Source organism: Strongylocentrotus purpuratus, unplaced genomic scaffold, assembly GCF_000002235.5.
Source record: "Strongylocentrotus purpuratus isolate Spur 01 unplaced genomic scaffold, Spur_5.0 spur5_scaffold_4, whole genome shotgun sequence".
Taxonomy (NCBI): domain Eukaryota; kingdom Metazoa; phylum Echinodermata; class Echinoidea; order Camarodonta; family Strongylocentrotidae; genus Strongylocentrotus; species Strongylocentrotus purpuratus.
In genome coordinates this window covers 12,996,948-13,017,242 of record NW_022145610.1, presented here as the reverse complement: position 1 = coordinate 13,017,242, position 20,295 = coordinate 12,996,948, and the positions used below count along the sequence as shown (strand labels likewise).

Sequence of the window (20,295 nt, the reverse complement as noted above, 5' to 3'; positions counted from 1 at the left end):
TGTTGAGTATCTTTCTTGGCTTATAGTTCTCCTTAGAACTATATGCTAAGAAAGATAACCAACAGTTTTTTTCAAGACTACACCACCAGTCCTTTACAGGACTACATATGATCAAGAAAGACTACCGAGAGTCCTTTTCAGGACTCCTCAATCCTCCCTCTCTCTCTCACATGGTGCATCCGCAAGCCTACTGTATATACTGTCGATAGTCAGAGAACACCGATGAGCATAACCAAACTCCCTCTATTGCTAGGTTGTATTTATTTAACGTGTATTTTCGGTATTTAGATTTCCAATATTTATATACAGGAAGATATTAGAAGTTCATCAAATATATCATACAGCCATTAACCCATAAACATACGAAACATACTACTGTATGGAAATCGTACCTCTTTGCCAACCTTTTACAACCGCGTAGCATTATTTGGTTTTTAAAACATGACACACAATCATTACAATGGATTCTCTCTTTTTAGGTGTAACACAATCAGTCTAATTTAATTTCCACAGCAACCAACAGCAAACAAATGAACGTTTTGCAACAAAATATTTAAAAGTAATGTAGTTTTGACCAATGCTGAGCACATCAAGGCCCATATCATCCCTAAGAATATAATATACCTTATATTATGTTTATTATGATTAAATAAATATGTACAGTTACATAATTTACCTTCTACATGATACATAGATACTCTCATATATGTATTTATATATTTATATATAAATATTATATATAGAGAAAGATATATTTTACTCAATCAGAAGATAAAATCTTCTTCATTGTTAGTAACACCTATGAACAACAAATTTGAAGAAAATAAATTATCAATATACTGAAATACTATGTACAAGTAGTGTATATGATTAATAAACAATTGGTAGTGATTTTAATACAAGTGTCTCTTATCAGTTTACCTGCATTCTCAACATTTTACGAGACTGTATTGAGATTCCGTAGATAATGACATTGGACTACAATAACTTTCATTTTTTATGGCCAATATATACAAATATTAGTTATGAGAATGGAAAGTTTGATAGCAAATGAGAGTTTGATCGCTGGTATTCGAGCAAGCATGATACAAAACTATCACTTCAAAGAGTCTCTACCATTTTTCAGGTGAGTTTTTTGGGGGTATTATCTCTTGTTTAAAACAAGTTTCTATTTTCAGCCTGCAACATGCAGGGACACACCACCTTTCAGCCTCTTTCGGATATGACGTTGGAAAACCGCGGCAGTTGACGCAAAAATGAAGTGTAATACTTCCACATGTCTGTATCTTACAACACAGAGGTCTGTAAATACGTGCAGGGCCTTTGATGGCATTCATTGAAGAAAAACCTCGCCCCCCCCCCCCCCAACACAAAAAATGCAGCGTTTACCACGTACGTCGTATCTGACATGACAATGTTCACAACGTTGAATCAATTAAACAGGAGACAGCTAGGCTCTTTTGTGTCCAATAGTTGATCATGCATGTTCTCTTTTTTTTTTTTTTTTTTTTAATTTTATTTCTGCATTTTTCCAAATATAATATAACTGAATAACAAAGAACATATAAATGTAAGGTATAATACAACATATACAAACAATAATTTCTTTATGTCAAAATGTTTTTTTTACATAATTATGTACTTATCATAACGAAACTTAATATTTCCATAACATATTATCATAAATTCAAAGTATTATCCGAACTATTCTGTTGGAAAGGTGCAGAAGACTGCAATCATAAGCAAAGCTTGACAAGAATGGCGGCCTAAAAAAAAAAAATCTTAGGGTAAAACTTAAAATGAAAAAGTGTTTAAACGGTCTTTGTGTATGAGTTGGTGAGTGTGTCGTGCAAGTGTATATATATATATATATGTAAGGCCCTGGAAAATAGGCCTCCCTCTAAATTTTGTGTACATATATCTTTTATTCTTGTCATATATTTTACACACCAGTATCTTAAAAAGTTTACACATTCTTCAGTGCTTGCTGCAAAGATGCAGAAACCCAACCCCTGTTTCCAAGAAGTGGTGACTCATATTGTGCCCTCTCCCAAAAACGAAACCAAATCGAAGGCGTTGGTCATGTCAGTGGTTTCTGCCTGATAGCATCAGTTTTATACCTGATGCTTCACAGGAAACACTTATTCTGACCAGCGTCTTCATTTCTTTTTCAGGTAAGAAATTACAACTTTTAATCTCTTTCAATTCTGTCTAAGTTAATTATTATTGTTCAATTCATATATTACATTGTTGTGCTGCAACTCGTGTTTAATGATGAAATGAATGTTATTAGTGATATTCGAACCAATTAAGTGTATTTTATTAAACCAGACTGATCATGAGAGATGCAGGCTTAACATATGTATCTACGTGACATGGTGTCTATTGTATGGTGTTAGTTATGTTTATGAAGCATTTAGATTATATAATGGTTGTATTATTATGTACACAGTAAAAACGCTGCGTAAAAAAGTGATGTTCACTTACAGTTGTACACTATCTTAAACAACAGTTGAACAAATTGTAAACAATGTTGCTCGAAACAAAAGTAATTTTGTTAAACATTCGTTGTTTAAAATTTAATGACTGCTATATTTACTATACGAAAGCTTTTAGACAGTGTTGTTTACATATGACGTCATGTGTCTCGTGCCAGTAAAGTGCGCGCTGGCTAAAAGCTTTATTTCACATTGTTATGTTTAGAAACAGGTTCCTTGAAACTAACATGCAATTGAAATTAACATGCCACTTAGAAATGCAGTGCAGCTGTTCAGGCACAGCTCATTGTTATTCATATTAGATGCATACACACAATGCAAGTATATGCAAGGGTCTTCTGTTGACTACACAGATTGATACATATGTAAAAGCACATGGACATTGAGTCTGGATTAAACTACCAAAGCAACCACACGTGTTTCTGCAGGCTCCATTTTGTTTGTCTCTATACTTACATTTATTTAGCTTAATAGTTTTTACTTTCCAACCCACAACACAACACACATCATGGCCGACCAAGCTACCGACGTGCTTCTAAGTCACTGGGGATTCAATGGCTTAATTGAAATCACTTTTCTATTAACCAATTTGAACTTTTTAACTTATAGCGTAAGTTCACAGTTACAATTTTCAGTATCTGTACGCAAATGTCAGAATATAGGTAGACTTAAAATCGTCGCGTCATGCAGTGCGGCACTGATCGCGCACTCGGTTATAACGTGTGCTAAATTCCTTGCCATAGAGATTGCATGCGTCCCCATATATGCAGTTTATAGGTGCGTGCATGCGCGCTCATGCAAAATGGGCACTGTTTTGGCGCTAATTCATGAATTGCAGAATTACCCTACCATATTGTTAGTCTTCATATACCTATATAGAGACCCAGAAGTAGTGGTGCACTTATTCAGAGTATCAAACCCAAATTATACCCCATTATACAACCCTTTTGTTGTAAACAACCCCCACTGAACAAGAGCTCCTTTTTAAACAACTTTCTTTAAACAACCCAGTTGGTGTAAACAACCCCCACTGAACAACAGCTCCTTTTTAAACAACTTTCTTTAAACAACCCAGTTGGTGTTAACAATCCCCACTGAACAACAGCTCCTTTTTAAACAACTTTCTTTAAACAACCCAGTTGGTGTAAACAACCCCCACTGAACAACATCTCCTTTTTAAACAACTTTCTTTAAACAACCCAGTTGGTGTAAACAACCCCCACTGAACAACAGCTCCTTTTTAAACAACTTTCTTTAAACAATCCAGTTGGTGTAAACAACCCCCACTGAACAACAGCTCCTTTTTAAACAACCGTCTTTAAACAACACCAGTTGTTTAAATTGTGATTTTAAACAAGTTGTTCAAAATGTTGATCAACTAAGTGTTTAAACTTTAAACAACTCGAGATGCTTAACATTTTAAACAACTCTCAGATCAGGTCACCCGTTAATCAAGAGTTGTTTAAACTTTTAAACAACTTGTTCACAAAAATTTTAACTGTGTAGTAGAAGTAGTAAATCTTTATATATTCATACTAAGTCAGGTTAAACCAACTAGTGTGAACACACCTCATAATGTGTGTATGCTTAATGTGAGATGTATAGTGACGAGTTCATACCCCACTCTACAAGAGTAGTAGTAAAGTTAATCCTGATACCAATTCAATAGTCTGTGCATTGGGAGAAGTTTCTCTGGTCTTTATCAGAGATAACTGTGACATGCTATGACTAATGACTTGTGGTCAGCAGTAGTCCACCAACTGGACAAATGAGGGAATATCGTAGAAAAGAGAGAATTTGGGTTCATAGTTCAAGATTCAGGTCTTTGATAAATGAGTTGTTATGCATTCGTGGTTTTTCTCTCTCTCTCTTTCTTTTTCTCTTTCGCTTTCTCTCATGTCTCTCTCTTTTACTCCCTCTCATTTCTGGTTTCTCTCTTTAACTGTTGATATCATATTTGAAGATTGAGTGTGATTTTGTTAGAATATATTCCTTGTATCTTTTATTATACTTTTGTCCCTGCATATAGAGAAAAGTTTTGCTAGAATTGAGAAAGTAATTGTGTATTAGTTTAGAAAAGGATTTTAGGGTTACTGCGACTATAGACAGGTCAGGATATTGGAGAAAGTTAGGTTATTGTGTAAAAAGACACAAACCTACTTCTAACTGGTTCACCTTGGTCTATAATTACAGTTAGCCGTGTTCAGATTAGAAGATAAGCAGTCAGATGCCTATGCCAATGTTGTTTATGAATTTAGAGTTAGCTGTGTTCATATTCATATTTAATCCGTATTACTTGTATTTAATTTCATTAGTGGAATATGTTATTCCATGTTTATTGTTTATGTTATTAAAGGAGTTTTATACCTGATGCTTCACAGGGAACACTTATTCTGACCAGCGTCTTCATTTCTTTTTCAGAATTTATATTATTTACCCCGGCCCGGGTAACATATATATATATGTATTGTGTGTGTGTGTGTGTGCGTGTGTGTGTGTGCATGTGCACGCGAGCGTGCGTTTTTGTATGTGTTTGTAACGAATAGTGGAAGTGCACGTAGCTCTGTGTGGTATAGTGGAGTGGAAACAAATATAGCCTTTGCAATAAAGGAAACCAAGAATACGAAATAGAAAACAAAATTTGCAAACCTGAGTTGCAATGTGACCAACATTTGACAATTATCTACTGCATGTTGAAATCAGTTAATGTAGATACTTCGATATAAGAGTTTTTTTTGAGAGATGCTATAAAAGAAAAGAGAGATGAACAATGCTTTATTGAATTTGGTAAGGAGTTCCAAACATCTGGTCCATGATATCTAACTGATCTTTAGGCCAAAAGTATTTTAGGATTTTCTAAGTGATAATTTGTTGAACAACGGGTTGGGTATGTGTGAATGTTTGAGTTTAAACTGTAAATATTGTGAAATAGGGATGGTAGTTGATTATGAGAATATTTATACATAAAAATGCATGTCTAAAAAATGTGAATATCTTGTATTTGTAATATTTTCAAACGCTGAAAGGTTCCGTGTGTGATATATGATGTGAGTTAGTGATCATGCTAATCGCTCTCTTTTGAAGCAAAAAAAAAAAAAAAAATCTTGTTAAACTACAATTACTCCATAAAATATTACAATATATCACAAGTGATAAAATTAGAGAATTGTATAATATAATCATAGATCTTTCAGAAAGAATTTTTTAAAGTTATACAGTATTCCAATTTTTGATGTATGTATATTACATATATGCTCATCAAAATGTAGATGAGAGTTAATGGTGACTCCTAACAATTTTACAGGTTGTTTTTCAATGAGAGGCAAGCGATCAATCTCAATATTACAATTTCGTATGTCATGTACGTTGGTCTGTTTAAAATAAATGAAATTTGTTTTACTAAGATTTAATGACAATTTATTAGATTTAAACCAGGTCTCAAAATCAAAGTATTTGTTCCCCACGGGACATTAATACAGCTAGTCAGATTAATTATGCGAGTTTATACAACACCTATGTGGATCCTTGTCATTTGATTGGAGGATTGTTGGTCACATGATATTCAATTGATGTTATATTGCACGGGCGTGCATTTTTGGTTATATGCGCCGTGCATATTTGGTTTTATATCCCTTATCGTAAGATTGTTGCATTAGGTGTGTACACAACAAGAAAAAGAATAGTTTTACTGTAAAAGACGTTTCCTGCCGACTAGATCGAAATAGTTCATTTTTATTGATGTATTCACGCATAGTACCTTTTTTTCCCTAGGGAAAAAAAGGTACTATGCGTGACATCACAATAAAAAAAAATCATATTCTTGAACTATGCGTTTTCCCAGCGAGCGCGTACATGATTTTAAGTGCCTCTGCGCGGTCAACCCCTGCGCTGTCACGGCGCTCAAGCCATATGCAATTTACGCTGTGCGATAACTGCACTACAATAGCGCCAGCTAAACATTTTTACATCCTTCATTATATACCTCACTTAAGAAATCCAGCCATCTGATTGGTCGAATTGCATTCATAAACTTCAACTGTTCCTGTAAAATTCTCGGTAACCATGCATAAAACATTTCAATATTTTTAATAACCATGGTTATTAAAAAAAGTTGGTCAGCGTCCATGGTTACCCCATAGGTTTACATGTTAAAAAATGGTTTGAGCGATGGAGGATGCCGTATGTGTGCGAAGGATTGGTCGGTAATTTCAATACAATTGAATCTCGATCGATCTTACCGACAATTTTATCTTGCATTGTTGACATGAAGACGAAAATAAACTTCCAAAAACAAAAAAACAACATCTGCCGATAGATCTTGATCTAAGTTCGTGCCAATATGCATTGCAAAAGTAAAAGAAGAGTCCGTATATGGAGCTTTTGCGAAGCATTCATCACACGCGAAGCCGGTTTCAATCCATTTTAATGTATATATTGGAGAAAACTGCCAAGCATGTTATCGGCGGGCCATAGCCGAGTGGTCTAAGCGTTGGTTTTCGGTACACCTTTTGTTGTACGCAAGAGTTCGAATCCCGTCTTCGACAAAAATGATAAATATTTTTAATTTTTCATTTTTTAGTCTATTTTTTTCGGCATATAAAAGTATTAATGACTGCTAGTATTAAAAACAACATCTGCCGATAGATCTTGATCTAAGTTCGTGCCAATATGCATTGCAAAAGTAAGCATTCATCACACGCGAAGCCGGTTTCAATCCATTTTAATGTATATATTGGAGAAAACTGCCAAGCATGTTAACGGTGGGCCATAGCCGAGTGGTCTAAGCGTTGGTTTACGGTACACCTCTTGTTGTACGCAAGAGTTCGAATCTCGTCTTCGACAAAAATGATAAATATTTTTAATTTTTCATTTTTTAGTCTATTTTTTTTTCGGCATATAAAAGTATTAATGACTGCTTTAATATTCGAGAAATAGTTGTTTTCATACGCTCTCGGGAAGGTTAGAATTGGGCTATTCCCCTCGGCAAGCCTCGGGGAATAGCACAATTCTAACCTTCCCTTGAGCGTAATAAAACAACTATTTCTCTCAAAGCAGTCATTAATACTATAATGTTTCATTTGAGCCGTGCAATTTTCTTTATTTCTTTTCGATCTGAATGTAGATGTGAATGTGATTATAAGGTTCATGTTATTACAGAAGTGTATTAAATACAGATGAAAGGGATATAAAACTAATATAAAATGACTCATTCTCGGAACAAGCTAAAACTATTCGCACTCAGGAACATCATTAGTACTTTTCTCCCTCGGGCCGATGACCCTCGAGAGAATAGTACTAGTTGATGTTCCTTCGATGCGAATAGTTTCAGCTAGATCCTCGAGTGTCATTGTATATTTGTATAATATGCAGACTGCGTACCTCTCTGCCGTGTGCGTATTCCTGCGTGTATCTGACGCGAAGGCAATCTAAATGTAATTGAGGAGGCTTGACTCCAACTTTAATTTATCTTTAATATAAGGAGTAAAGCATAATTTGTTGATTAACGTTCTATTAGATCTTCTTCGATGTTGTATAAAACCAATAATTAATGTCTTTCATTCGTTTACGCACTATTAAACTCATAACCATTCATTATTCGTATAATATCGAGTTAATGTAATATAATATCTCTTTCTACATCTGTGATGACCAATTGAAAGGGTGACTTAATCTCACTGGTTTCTTTGATGTCGAATAATGGGCTGCTTTTACCGTAATTGGTCAGTACAGCGATGCCTCTTTGACTGTCATCCTTTGTCCAGTAGAGGTCGCCATTGAAGTAGCTCACATCTCGCAGTTTTTCTTCGCCACTGGTGCCAGGGATAATCACAGGCAGACTCCCGGTGTCTATGTCCTGGTAAAAATATATTTCCTCCGCAAAGTCACAGAAAAACATGCGTCGTGGATCTCCTGCATAAACAAAGAAAATCAGCAAATCTTACAAGGAAATGAGACGAATTTGTCTTCTTAAGAATTTAATATTTAGTTTTTTAAAAATATAGTCTTAGAAGACAAGACAAGATTACGTTCAACCTGAATATATTGAATGTGTGTGGTATATGTGGCGTTGTCCCATTGTTATAAGTCTTTGGTATGACTCGGCCGGGATTCAAACCCACCCACGACCTCCCGTTCATGAGGTGGGCGCTCTTACCACTGAGCCACCGTGCCCGGTTAATAAAGATAATGTGAGGGACCGTTACAATGACTGTTACCTGATTATATCATATCATCAAAGTCATGTTTCCATTATGGAATGAGGGAAATACCGTGAAATTGTAATGAAAATGCAGCATATAGTTATCTTTTCATGATAAATACAGTAGTTTGCATTCCAAAGACCGTCGAGAAAAATCGTTCCATGTATCCACGTACATAGCTAATGTCAATTTGGCCTTATAACTACGAAATACATACACGGCTTATATCAATACAAGGGTAATATCAGTAGAGCACCAGGGTCAAATACTAGAACCGACACAAATTATTATCATTTTCAGTGCTTGGAACTCATATAATTATTGTATTGCATGTCTTGTCTTTATTATTTTTAATGACATTTTCTAACTACACTTTTTGTTTATAACAATACCAATGCATTGTGTACAGAATTTTCAAAATTCGGTGCCTATCCCCATCAAAACAACTATTGGTTTCTCCATTTATAATTTTCATTCTCTCATCGAATTCATCTCTTTGTCAAGGTTTTGAAATGCCTTAGTGTTAGAGAATCAGCGAGGAAAAAAAAGAAACAAAAATGATTATATCAGTTTTTCACGAACAGCTTATACTACCACGCTAACAGTGTTATTACTACCCCAGTTATTGAATTATATCACCATTTTGCATAATACAGTGCACAATCTTCACTCCAAACAAGGGCATTAACATTAGTCGCCTACATGCTAATCCAACCACAATGACGTTCGCATCATACCGGGTAACCATTAACACCTGAGTGGAACCATGAAGATAATTTGTCTTGCTAAATTACATGTCATTTTACTAAATCCTTCTAAATAATACATACGGCTGAGATCAATGCTTAATCCGGTGATTTTGGATAGATCGTCGTTTTGGTATACAGTAGTTCTGCCTGAAGACTTATCGAGAGGTCTGCGTAGGATCTCGTCGTTCACTGACCAATACAAGAATCTGAAGGAAAAAAATGTGTCCTGTCATTTAATATCAACATAAACATAATCAGAGATTAACTTGTTTTCAAAGCGTGCGGGAGGAGCGTTGCCAAAGAGGGCACATTTTGGGGAAAGGGGCTTCTATAAATACATCATGTAAAAGATTGATATCATTGCGTACGGATGTTAAAATCTCCACTCTAATTGATGAAAAAAATTATCGTCTTTATGACTTAATGTTTTTAAAAGATCATACATGTCTACAGTGAGTATAAAATAGGCGAACCCGAATTTAGTAGCTTCTGATTCAAAAGTCATAACCAATATGGCTTTAAAAATCTTTTTCATGATGAAGAATAACTTGTTTTTCTGTACAATGGTACCCTATTCATAATATTTCTGTCTTGTGAAAATCAATTTGTACCAATGTTGAGCTAATGGAACGAATGTATAATGATATCTTTCTTGAGGCTGTATGTGGCTGTATTATTTGAGAAAAAGTTATGTAATACGTCAAGTGGCTCTATAGGCATGTGCATATTGATTCCAGTGTATACCTTCTTACATGTATATCTTCGCGATGTTATTGTTGTAATAATTCATTAACGCTAATGCATGCAAGATTGATCCCAACTGAAAATGTATAAGACCCCCCCCCCCCCCCCCCCCGACATTTAACATGTTTTGTATAAGCACAATATGCTTACTTCTGCCCCCTCTACCGATATGATAAATTCCCCTCTATTTTGTCTTGGTTTTGGAAAAGTAGAGGGGCATCTCGTTTTTCCTGGGTTCTATCGCTACTGGCGGGCGATTAAACGATTCATTTGGCATGGAGATTGTTCGTTGGTCTTGAAATGCACCTCCGTATCCGTATTTCATCAAAAAAATGTTCTAAACACCGAGCAGTTGTGCGTCCTAAATGTCTTAGAGATTTAGATGTCATGACTGGAATTAGCGGTAAGGTCAAAATCATATTTTAACGTGATAGACAATGAACATAACATGAATACTAACCTATACTTATACATTCCTGATTCAACATTTTCTTCAACCAAATGGCGCATCTTATGTTTATGTTCGCTCTATTGAACAATAAATAATACTTCCATATGATGGGAGGGGCGGTAGGAAATGATCTTACATAAACATGACAAAATAAGATCCCAGATTGTATTAGAAAATTCATTGTTTTGTTTTGTTTCGTTTTCTGAACTTACTTGTACCAAAAGAACTGTAAGGAGTTGGGCTCGACTAGCACATGAGCAATTAAATGGCCCCTTTTACCAACCAATAGTGTCTCTGATCTTGTTGTACTTGTCAATATCAGTGTATGAAATGTACTGTATTGCTGTTGGTAAATAAATCAATCAAATCAAATCAAGTGACATTAAATACCTCAATTTTTGTTCCACTATGAAAAAAAGGGACATGGTATATCTTAAATACACCATGGTAGACTCACCCTTTCTCTTCATCCACTTCTACGGAATATAGCTCTTCAGAGAACTCGGTCGTAAAGGGCGTCTCATCCCTAGGAAACGAGCTTCCTTGTGCGATCGATACATATGTTATTTTCTTCGGACTTTTGTTCGCGATGTAGAGAATGCGAGATGTCTCGTCAATAGCAATTCCTCGTAGTTCTAGGATTTAATTAAAACAATATAAATTTTGTCGGAACAAGGCAGGCGAGACCTCTTAACAAATGAAATAATGAAACGAATTAGCAATAAGTAAGGAGATCATTACCCCCATAATAGTGAGGAGGTCTTTAAACAATATTATATTCCTCTCTTTAGAAACCTAGCCATCTGATTGGTGGAAATTAGAGTCGTGATTTTAGCCATGCCCGCCTACCGGTCAATAATCTATAAAAAGATGCCCGCATACCCACCTACCGGTGATACCTCTTAACAAATGAAATAATGAAACGAATTAGCAATAAATAAGGAGATCATTACCCCCATAATAGTGAGGAGGCCTTTAAACAATATTATTACCCGTATCAGACATCTGAGCTGGTCATTTACAAAACCGTATTGCCCTAGTTTTCACTAGCAGTGGGAACGGAGGGGTATATTCTTTGTGTTTTCCTTGGTCTCCCTGCGCGTATTGACTTTGCGTGTAGAGACGAGTGAAAATATACCTTATTATTAACCGTATCAGACATCTGAGCAGGGCAATTTTTAAATGGTATTGCCCTCAAGGTTTTGATGGATAAGTCAACAAAATTACAATAAGTTAGTCCGCGCAGAAAAGTCAATGGGATTTTGTGTGTAATTTGGCGGGCAATATAGGTTATATAGAAAACCAATGCGCAAATATTTTACCCCGCTCAGAAGAGTCAATGGGATTTGTGTGTAATTTGGCGGGCAATATAGGTTATACAGTAAGTCAATGGACAAATATTTTAGCCCGCTCTGAAAAGTCAATGGCAAAATGCGTGTTAAACTAGTGCGCAATAATGTAGTGCCAGTTGTAATTTACATCGCGCATCAGCTATTGTAATTTACATCGCGCATCGTGTATTAGAAAATGCGCACTTTGCGCGAACTCCATTGTGACGTAACAATCACACCCTAGGCAAACTGTTTGCAGTGTATCGAAAATCTGTCAAACACTGGATGAACAGTGCTGGTTTGACAATGTTTTTGCAAATTCTAATGCTAGGAAACCCTGTGTAGCCTACATAATTTAAGAGTATAAGATAGTAAGAGTTTCTTGTTTGCTCTAGATGTCTGATGTGGTTAATAATAGTAATATTGACTGCCTAATTCAGGGCAATACGACTTGTCATATATCACCCTCACCTTCGGTTCGGGCGATATATGTCGTATTGCCCAGAAGGCAGTCAATATTACTTAAGTATTTTCCACGGTCTCCGCGCCGTATTTTGTCATTTTCATTGCGCATCTATTATGCGTACGAGAACCTGCGCACTTTGCGCGCACTCTATTGTGACGTAATAATCACACCAAATGCACACTGTTTGCAGTGTATCGAAAATTTTGTCAAGCACTGGATGCACAGTGCTGGTTTGACAAAGTTTGTTCAGTTCTTGAGATTGACATGGTGGATTTCTGTATTTGCTCTAGATGTCTGATTTGGATAACAATAAAAATATTGACTGGCTTTACTTTCGGGGATATCAGAAATATTGACCGCGCTAAGACCATATTGCCCTCGTCTTTCGACTCGGGGCAATATGATCTGAGCTTGGTCAATATATCTGATATACCCCTCAAGGCCAGTCAATATTATATAATTATATTCCTCTCTTTAGAAATCTAGCCATCTGATTGGTGGAAATTGGAGTCGTGATTTTAGCCATGCCCGCCTACCGGTCAATAATCTTTTGAAAAGATACCCGCATGCCGCGATTAACGGGCCGCATAAATACATTTTGATGTGATCCCCATTGGTTTACGTGTTAAGAGTTACTTTGTGCGAGCGCAGATACCATACAATGCAGTGTGTGTGCGATTCCCAATTGATTGTAACATTCAGTCATTTTTCCAGCGAAGATTAACAGACAGTGTCTCAGATTTTCTGTGATGTTTTAACCAATCTTTACTCAAGAAAAGGATAAGGTATGAATTCTTGGTAGAATTTTGTGTGAATTCGGTGTATACAAATTATATATATATATATCGACTGCTTTAATATTTGGGCCTAGCTGTTTCTGTACTGGCTCTCGGAGACAGGCGTTGAGGGGTTATGGCAGGATGCAATGTCCCCTTGAGCCTTTAAAAAGAGCTTGGCCTCTCATAGCGGTCGATATACACTGTTGGTCATAATGGTGGAATAATTATTTTTCACCCCTATTTATGGAATGATTTTGACAATGAATTATTCCTAATAGATCTAGATAATAGTATACATTCTCAGATGTTATTGAATAATAATTTGTGAGTGTTTGTTTTGCGTGACTGCTAAAGCATGTGTCTGCTACTATCCTAATCGACTAGGGGACCTACGTCCTTAAGTCATAACTGACAGAAATGAGGATTGATGCCTCACAAAAGGGCACTAATATAGCTGATCGACACGGTCTTGATTCCGGGGACTCACAGTAACGAGGCTATTGCTTAGCCAATGAATCATGACTGTACGCAGCGGGGGCTAGGGAACTTTGCCGCCCCCACAAATACCAAAAAAAAAACTAAGAAAATGCAATCAATTATCAATAATTTCATTGCATTTCCCCCGGTCCCCAACAGGAAAAAATCCTCTGTAGGGCCATGCATTATGGTTCAAGACATGTCCACATAGAGGATTTGTTTATGTTGGGGGTCGAGGCAAAATGCAATGAACTGTTGATAACTAATTGAAGTTTCTTTTCTATTTGATGTGCATAGAAGCACACACATGCTTTAGCAGTCCCGCAAAACAAACACTCACAAATTATTATTGAAGAAAATCTTAGAATGTATACTATTATCTATATCTATTAGGAATACATCATTGTCACAATCATCTCATAAATTGGGGTAAAAAAAATATTCCACCATTATGACCAACAGTGTATCAATATCATTTTCTGATTCCATTCAATAAAGATGTCAACAACCCTCAACTTTATGTTATATAAACATGTGTATAAACTTTCTTTTTACATAAGGTGTGCAGCCTGCATCTCTTATATGGAAAATCTGCAAGACCATTGGCTCTATTTTCAACGTAATGTATGTAATATGAATAACTTAGCCACACGAGTATTATTATGTTTGGATTGTAAATACAAACAACATCATATTCTGATCTACATTATTCCTCGCAAATGCATACAATCATATCAAGATTTTTTTTTAAGACTACGTGAATACATCATACCATCACCGCTTTCAGAAGTGACCGCTTCCCTATTTCCACCATCCTCATCAGCACGATAGACTCGTTTTGTATCCTTGTCAGTCCAGTAGATCTTCTTCTCCACGGAATCATAGGTAATATAACGCGGTTCTTTAGTGGATGGTATAGAAGTGAAGACTAGGTCGTCTCGTAGATATGCAACAAAAATCTTGTTTTCGGTGCTTTCATCTGTCACAAAGATCTTGGCAGTCGATGCTTAAACAGATGGGTGAAAGGAAGGAAATTTATTCCACAAAGTTTCGATAATGTATATATCACCTACAGTAGATAAACTGAAAAGATCCGTATCAATACATATGAAGTTTAAGAAATAGGCACATAAATTATTCAAAGAATATACGTTAAAGATTGCTCTATTCAGAACCATTAAACAGCTCTGTTCTTCTCCGAGGCATTAGTTCCATGTTAATAGGGGTTCTCCTTCTACATCTACTCTTTTATTCTTCAATGTTATCATTTACACTTTCTAAAGATTTCAGCCTATTGTAGGCTAATTCTTGGTCTTACTTGTTTTTTAAAATTCAAATTATAAAAAAAGAGTAAATGCCACTGCATATACGATCATCAATCGTTACAATTTCGAAAAAGACAATTATACATGTATTAAATATGGAACTCTAAAAAACTTTTTCAAAAGAAGCGCCGAAAGAAAAAATGAATGTAAGGAAAGGAAAAATAAAACGAATACATTTTTGCACTAAGTGAAAGATAGGCAAATTCAGAGGGAAAAAGAGAGAGAGAGAATTGGAAAGTGACTAGGGAGAAATATGAAAAGAGAGAGAGAAGGAGAGAGAGAAAATATACAGAGAGAGAAAGGAAAAGAGAGAAAGATGAAAGAGAGAGAGATGAAAGAGAGAGAAAGAGAGAGGGAAAGAGAGGATGAGATTGTGAAAATGTATTTTTCTTACGAGTAGTAGTGGTAGGATGTGAGGTGGTGGCTTCAATCGTGGACATCGTTATGGTGTCTTCTGTAGTAGTTGATTCTGAAGAGGAAAATTATATATATTATACCTGATAATTCAACCTGGGGCCAAATAAAAATCATATTCATATTTACCAAAATTTAACAAATCTTACAGGATAAAATCATCACATGCTATTTAATTCCTAGCTTTTGACGCCTGGGTGGCTGCCGAGAACAAGATGTCACTTTACGTGGTAGCATATTCTATAATCATGTCAGTAAAAGTGGTATAGCGAGAGAGAGAAAGAGAGAGAGAGAGAAAGAGAGAGGGAGAGAGAAGAAAGTGAGAGAGAGAGAGAGATATGAAAGAGAAGAAAGAGAGAGAGAGACATGGAGAGAGAGAGAGAGAGAAGATGTGGTTTTCTTACGAGTAGTAGTGGTACGATGCGAGGTGGTGGTATCCATCGTAGACATCGGTGTGGTGTCTTGTGTAGTAGTTGATTCTGAAGAAGAAATATAATATATATACCTGATAATACAACTTGGGGCTAGTTAAGAAATCTTACAGGAAACATCATCACATGTTATATACCTCACTTATGAAATCAAGCCTTCTGATTGGTCAAAATTGCAGTCGTGGTTTAAGCCTTTCCCGTGAATAAACGAAAAATGCCAAACCTATGCAATAGTTGTAGAGTAAATCAGTAAAATCCCGGCAAATTACAGTTACCGGGAAAATAGTTCAATCTTGCTGACATACCTATTGGTTCACGTGTTAAAATATGATTTGAGCGAGAGCGAATACCATACATTGTGTGTGTGCGAATTGGTCGCTTAACTTGTTATATTTTTTAATAAGACGACCGACGATGTCGATCGTACTACTAAATCCGACCTAGATTCTACTTATAGTTTCCAAACAAGGCAAAAATGCCTGAATAAACTATTCCTAGATTTCAACTTCTTGATGATGATCAATTATTTCAAGATTTGATTAATTCTGCTGACAGCAAGAACACCAAAATGGTACGTAAAAATCTTCATAAATATATTCCATGATTAGGTCTAGATCTAGGCTAGCTGCAAGTTATCAACACAGACCTCGATAGCGTAAAAAAACTGCCAAATTTGGAGCTGGACAACGTAGATCTAGGCCTAGGCCTACTCCAAAAGTTTTACACTGGTGCTATAGTCTAGACGGAACAACGGTTTTGTATGCATGAAGAAATCAATTTTAACTGTTAGATTCGGACTTCGGCGTCATTTCCTCAATTCTAACAATGTCGACATCATAAATTAAGCATGAAGATTTTTCCAATTCGACGATGGTTTTTAAGCGTTTTTCAGCAATGCTTAAACAAGAAGGAAAGGGAGTTGTGACTCACAAACCAGCTGTCTCGGCAGGAGACATGGACAAAATCCAAGGTTCGCTCGATTTGGGGTACGTTTATGCTCAACTTTTTCTGGCCAGAATGAGGCATTTGTTACGCGTTTAGTTCAAAACACGGTTGCGTCCTTTTTCATTTTTGTAGAATCACAGAAAAACGGTGATCGTAATCGCTGATCGTAAACTCACGAAAAGGTGCGTTTTGGATCGGCGATTCTGGGGAAGCATAAACGCACAATCATTTGTAAACGCGTTTAAATGGGGTCAACGTAGCATGCGCAGTGCAGACTCTGCACTGCACTTCTCTGGCTCCTCCAGGCATGATTCTGGCTCTGAGCCAGAATCATGCCTGGAGGAGCCAGAGAAGTGAGCATAAACAGTACACCGTGGAACTGCGATTACGATAAACGTTTACGATGAGCTTTTCAAATCGCTCATTCTGCCTTCAAAATTGAGCATAAACGTACCCTTGGATGATCCTGTTGGTCTTCAGGACAAGGTATTTATTGATGTTATGACACTCAACAGCTTTGAAATTTGTGAGGAATTAGGAGGAAATGCTACATACTTAGATCTAGACTATCTAACTCTCAAAGATACACTCACAAAAAACAACCGTGCAGATAAACTAGAGAAAAGCAAAGGTGGTGTCATAAGTTGACTCTTTTTTCAGTATATAAAAGTAATAGTGACTGCTTTAATTTTCGAGACATAGTTGTTTTTATGCGCTCTCGGGGAGGTTAAGCCGAGGGCAATAGCACGATTGTAACCTCCCCTTGAGCGTTTAAAAACAAGTTTGTCTCTCAAAGCAGTTATTATTACTATACTATTTACTGCCCAGCTTTTGACGCCTGGGTGCCTGCCGAGAACAAGATGTTACTTTACGCGGTAGCATAATTCTATAATCATGTAAGAAAAAGTGGAATAAACAGAGGAAGAAGGAAGAGGAGAGAGAGAGAAAGAGAAGAAAAAGAGAGAAAGGAAAAGAGAGAAAGATGAAAGAGAGAGAGATGAAAGAGAGAGAAAGAGAGAGGGAAAGAGAGGGGGGATTGTGAAAATGTATTTTCCTTACGAGTAGTAGTAGTAGGATGTGAGGTGGTGGCTTCAATCGTAGACATCGTTATGGTGTCTTGTGTAGTAGTTGATTCTGAAGAAGAAACATGATATATACACCTGTTAATACAATCAGGGGCCAAATAAAAATCATATTCATATTTACCAAAATTTAACAAATCTTACAGGATAAATCATCACATGTCGCTTGGAAAGTGGAATAGAGAGAGAGAGAGAGAGATAGAAAGAAAGAGAGAGAAGAGGAGAAAGACGGAGAGATAAAAATGTTGAGGGAGTAAAGGGAAGAGGAAAATCATGAAAAATAATATTCGAGAATGAAAGAAAAAGCGGAGAGAGAGAGAGAGAGAGACGGACAGAGAGTGAAGGTAAATGAAAAAAAATTGTGAAATTGTAGCCGAAAAGGGTGAGCATGTTTAGAGAGAACGAAGGAGGGAGAGAGATAGAGATAGAGAGAAAGAGAGAGAGAAAGAGAGAGAGAGAGAGAGAGAGGGAGAGAGAGAGAAAAAAAGAGAGAGAGGAAGAAATGAAAGAGAGAGACAGAGATTGTAAAATGAAGGTTTCTTACGAGTAGTAGTGGTAGGATGTGAGGTAGTGGCTTCCAACGTGGACATCGTTATGGTGTCTTGTGTAGTAGTTGATTCTGAAGAAGAAATATGATATATACACCTCTCAATACAATCAGGGGCCAAATAAAAATCATATTCATATTTACCAAAATTTAACAAATCTTACAGGATAAATCATCACATGCTATTTAATTCCTAGCTTTTGACGCCTGGGTGGCTGCCGAGAACAAGATGCTGCTACGTGGTAGCATATTCTATAATCATGAAAGTAAAAGTGCAATAGACAGCGAGCGAGAGCGAAATAGAGAGAGAAAGAGAGAGAGAGAGAGAGAGAGAGAGAGAGGGGAAGAGAGAGAGAGAGAGAGAGAGAGAAAGAGAGACGGAGAGAGAAAATTGTTGAGGTGAAAAGAGAAGTGAAAAAACATATAAGTAGTATTCGAGAAGGGAAGAAAGGAAGGAGAGAGAGAGAGAAAGAGACAGACAGAGAGTGAATGTAAATGTTAATACAATCTGGGGCCACATAAAAATCATATTCATATTTACCAAAATTTAACAAATCTTACAGGATAAATCGTCACATGCTATTTAATTTCTAGCTTTTGACGCCTGGGTGGCTGCCGAGAACAAGATGCTGCTATGTGGTAGCATATTTTATGATCATGAAAGTAAAAGTGGAATAGAGAGAGAGAGAGAGAGAAAGAAAGGGGGGGGGCAGAGAGAGAGGAAAAAAAAGAGAGATAGAGAGAGAAAGACAGACGGAGAGAGAAAATTGTTGAGGTGAAAAGAGAAGTGAAAAAGAGAGATAGAGAGAAAAAAAAGAGAGATAGAAAGAGAAAGACAGACGGAGAGAGAAAATTGTTGAGGTGAAAAGAGAAGTGAAAAATCATATAAGTAGTATTCGAGAAGGGAAGAAAGGAAGGAGAGAGTGGGAGACGGACAGAGAGTGAATGTAAATGAAAATATTGTGAAATTGTAACCGAAAAGGGTGAGCATCGTTAGAGAGAACGAAACAGGGAGAAAGAGAGAGAGGGTGAGGGAGAGAGAAAGAGAAGAAAAAAAGAGAGAGAGAGGTAAACGATAGACAGTGAGAGGGAGGGAAAGGGAGAGAGAGAAAGATGTAATAGAGAGATGAAGGAGATAGAGAGAAATAGTGTAAATGTAGTTTTCTTACGAGTAGTAGTGGTAGGATGTGAGGTGGTGGCTTCAATCGTGGACATCGTTACGGTGTCTTGTGTAGTAGTTGATTCTGAAGAAGAAATATCATATATACACCTGATAATACAACCTGGGGCAAAACAAAAATCATATTCACATTTACCCTAATTAAACAAATCTTACAGGCTACATCATCACATGACGCTTGGAAAGTGGAATAGAGAGAGAGAGAGAGAGAGAGAGAAGAGGAGAAAGACGGAGAGAAAAAAATGTTGAGGGAGTAAAGGGAAGAGGAAAATCATGAAAAATAATATTCGAGAATGAAAGAAAAGGCGGAGAGAGAGAGAGAGAGAAAGAGAGACGGACAGAGAGTGAAGGTAAATGAAAAAAATTGTGAAATTGTAGCCGAAAAGGGTGAGCATGTTTAGAGAGAACGAAGGAGGGAGAGGGATAGAGATAGAGAGAAAGGTAGAAAGAGAGAGAGAGAGAGAGAGAGAGAGAGAGAAAAGAGAGAGGAAGAAATGAAAGAGAGAGACAGAGATTGTAAAATGAAGGTTTCTTACGAGTAGTAGTGGTAGGATGTGAGGTAGTGGCTTCCAATGTGGACATCGTTGTGGTGTCTTGTGCAGTAGTTGATTCTGAAGAAGAAATATGATATATATATATATATATATTTACTTGACAAGACAACCTTCGTCCAAAT

General features: G+C 36.6%; 1 protein-coding gene across 1 annotated transcript; it reads right to left on the bottom strand.

Annotated features, from left to right (window-relative positions):
• Positions 1-17,627: 17,627 nt before the first annotated feature.
• Positions 17,628-20,214, bottom strand: LOC115929312 (salivary glue protein Sgs-3-like). Its single transcript, XM_030998044.1, has 5 exons — positions 20,156-20,214; positions 19,609-19,683; positions 18,437-18,511; positions 17,870-17,944; positions 17,628-17,656 (listed from the first exon to the last, which is right to left on the bottom strand). The coding sequence occupies exons 1-5, from the start codon at positions 20,199-20,201 to the stop codon at positions 17,628-17,630; spliced, it is 300 nt and encodes a 99-aa protein (XP_030853904.1). The 5' UTR covers positions 20,202-20,214.
• Positions 20,215-20,295: the final 81 nt, after the last annotated feature.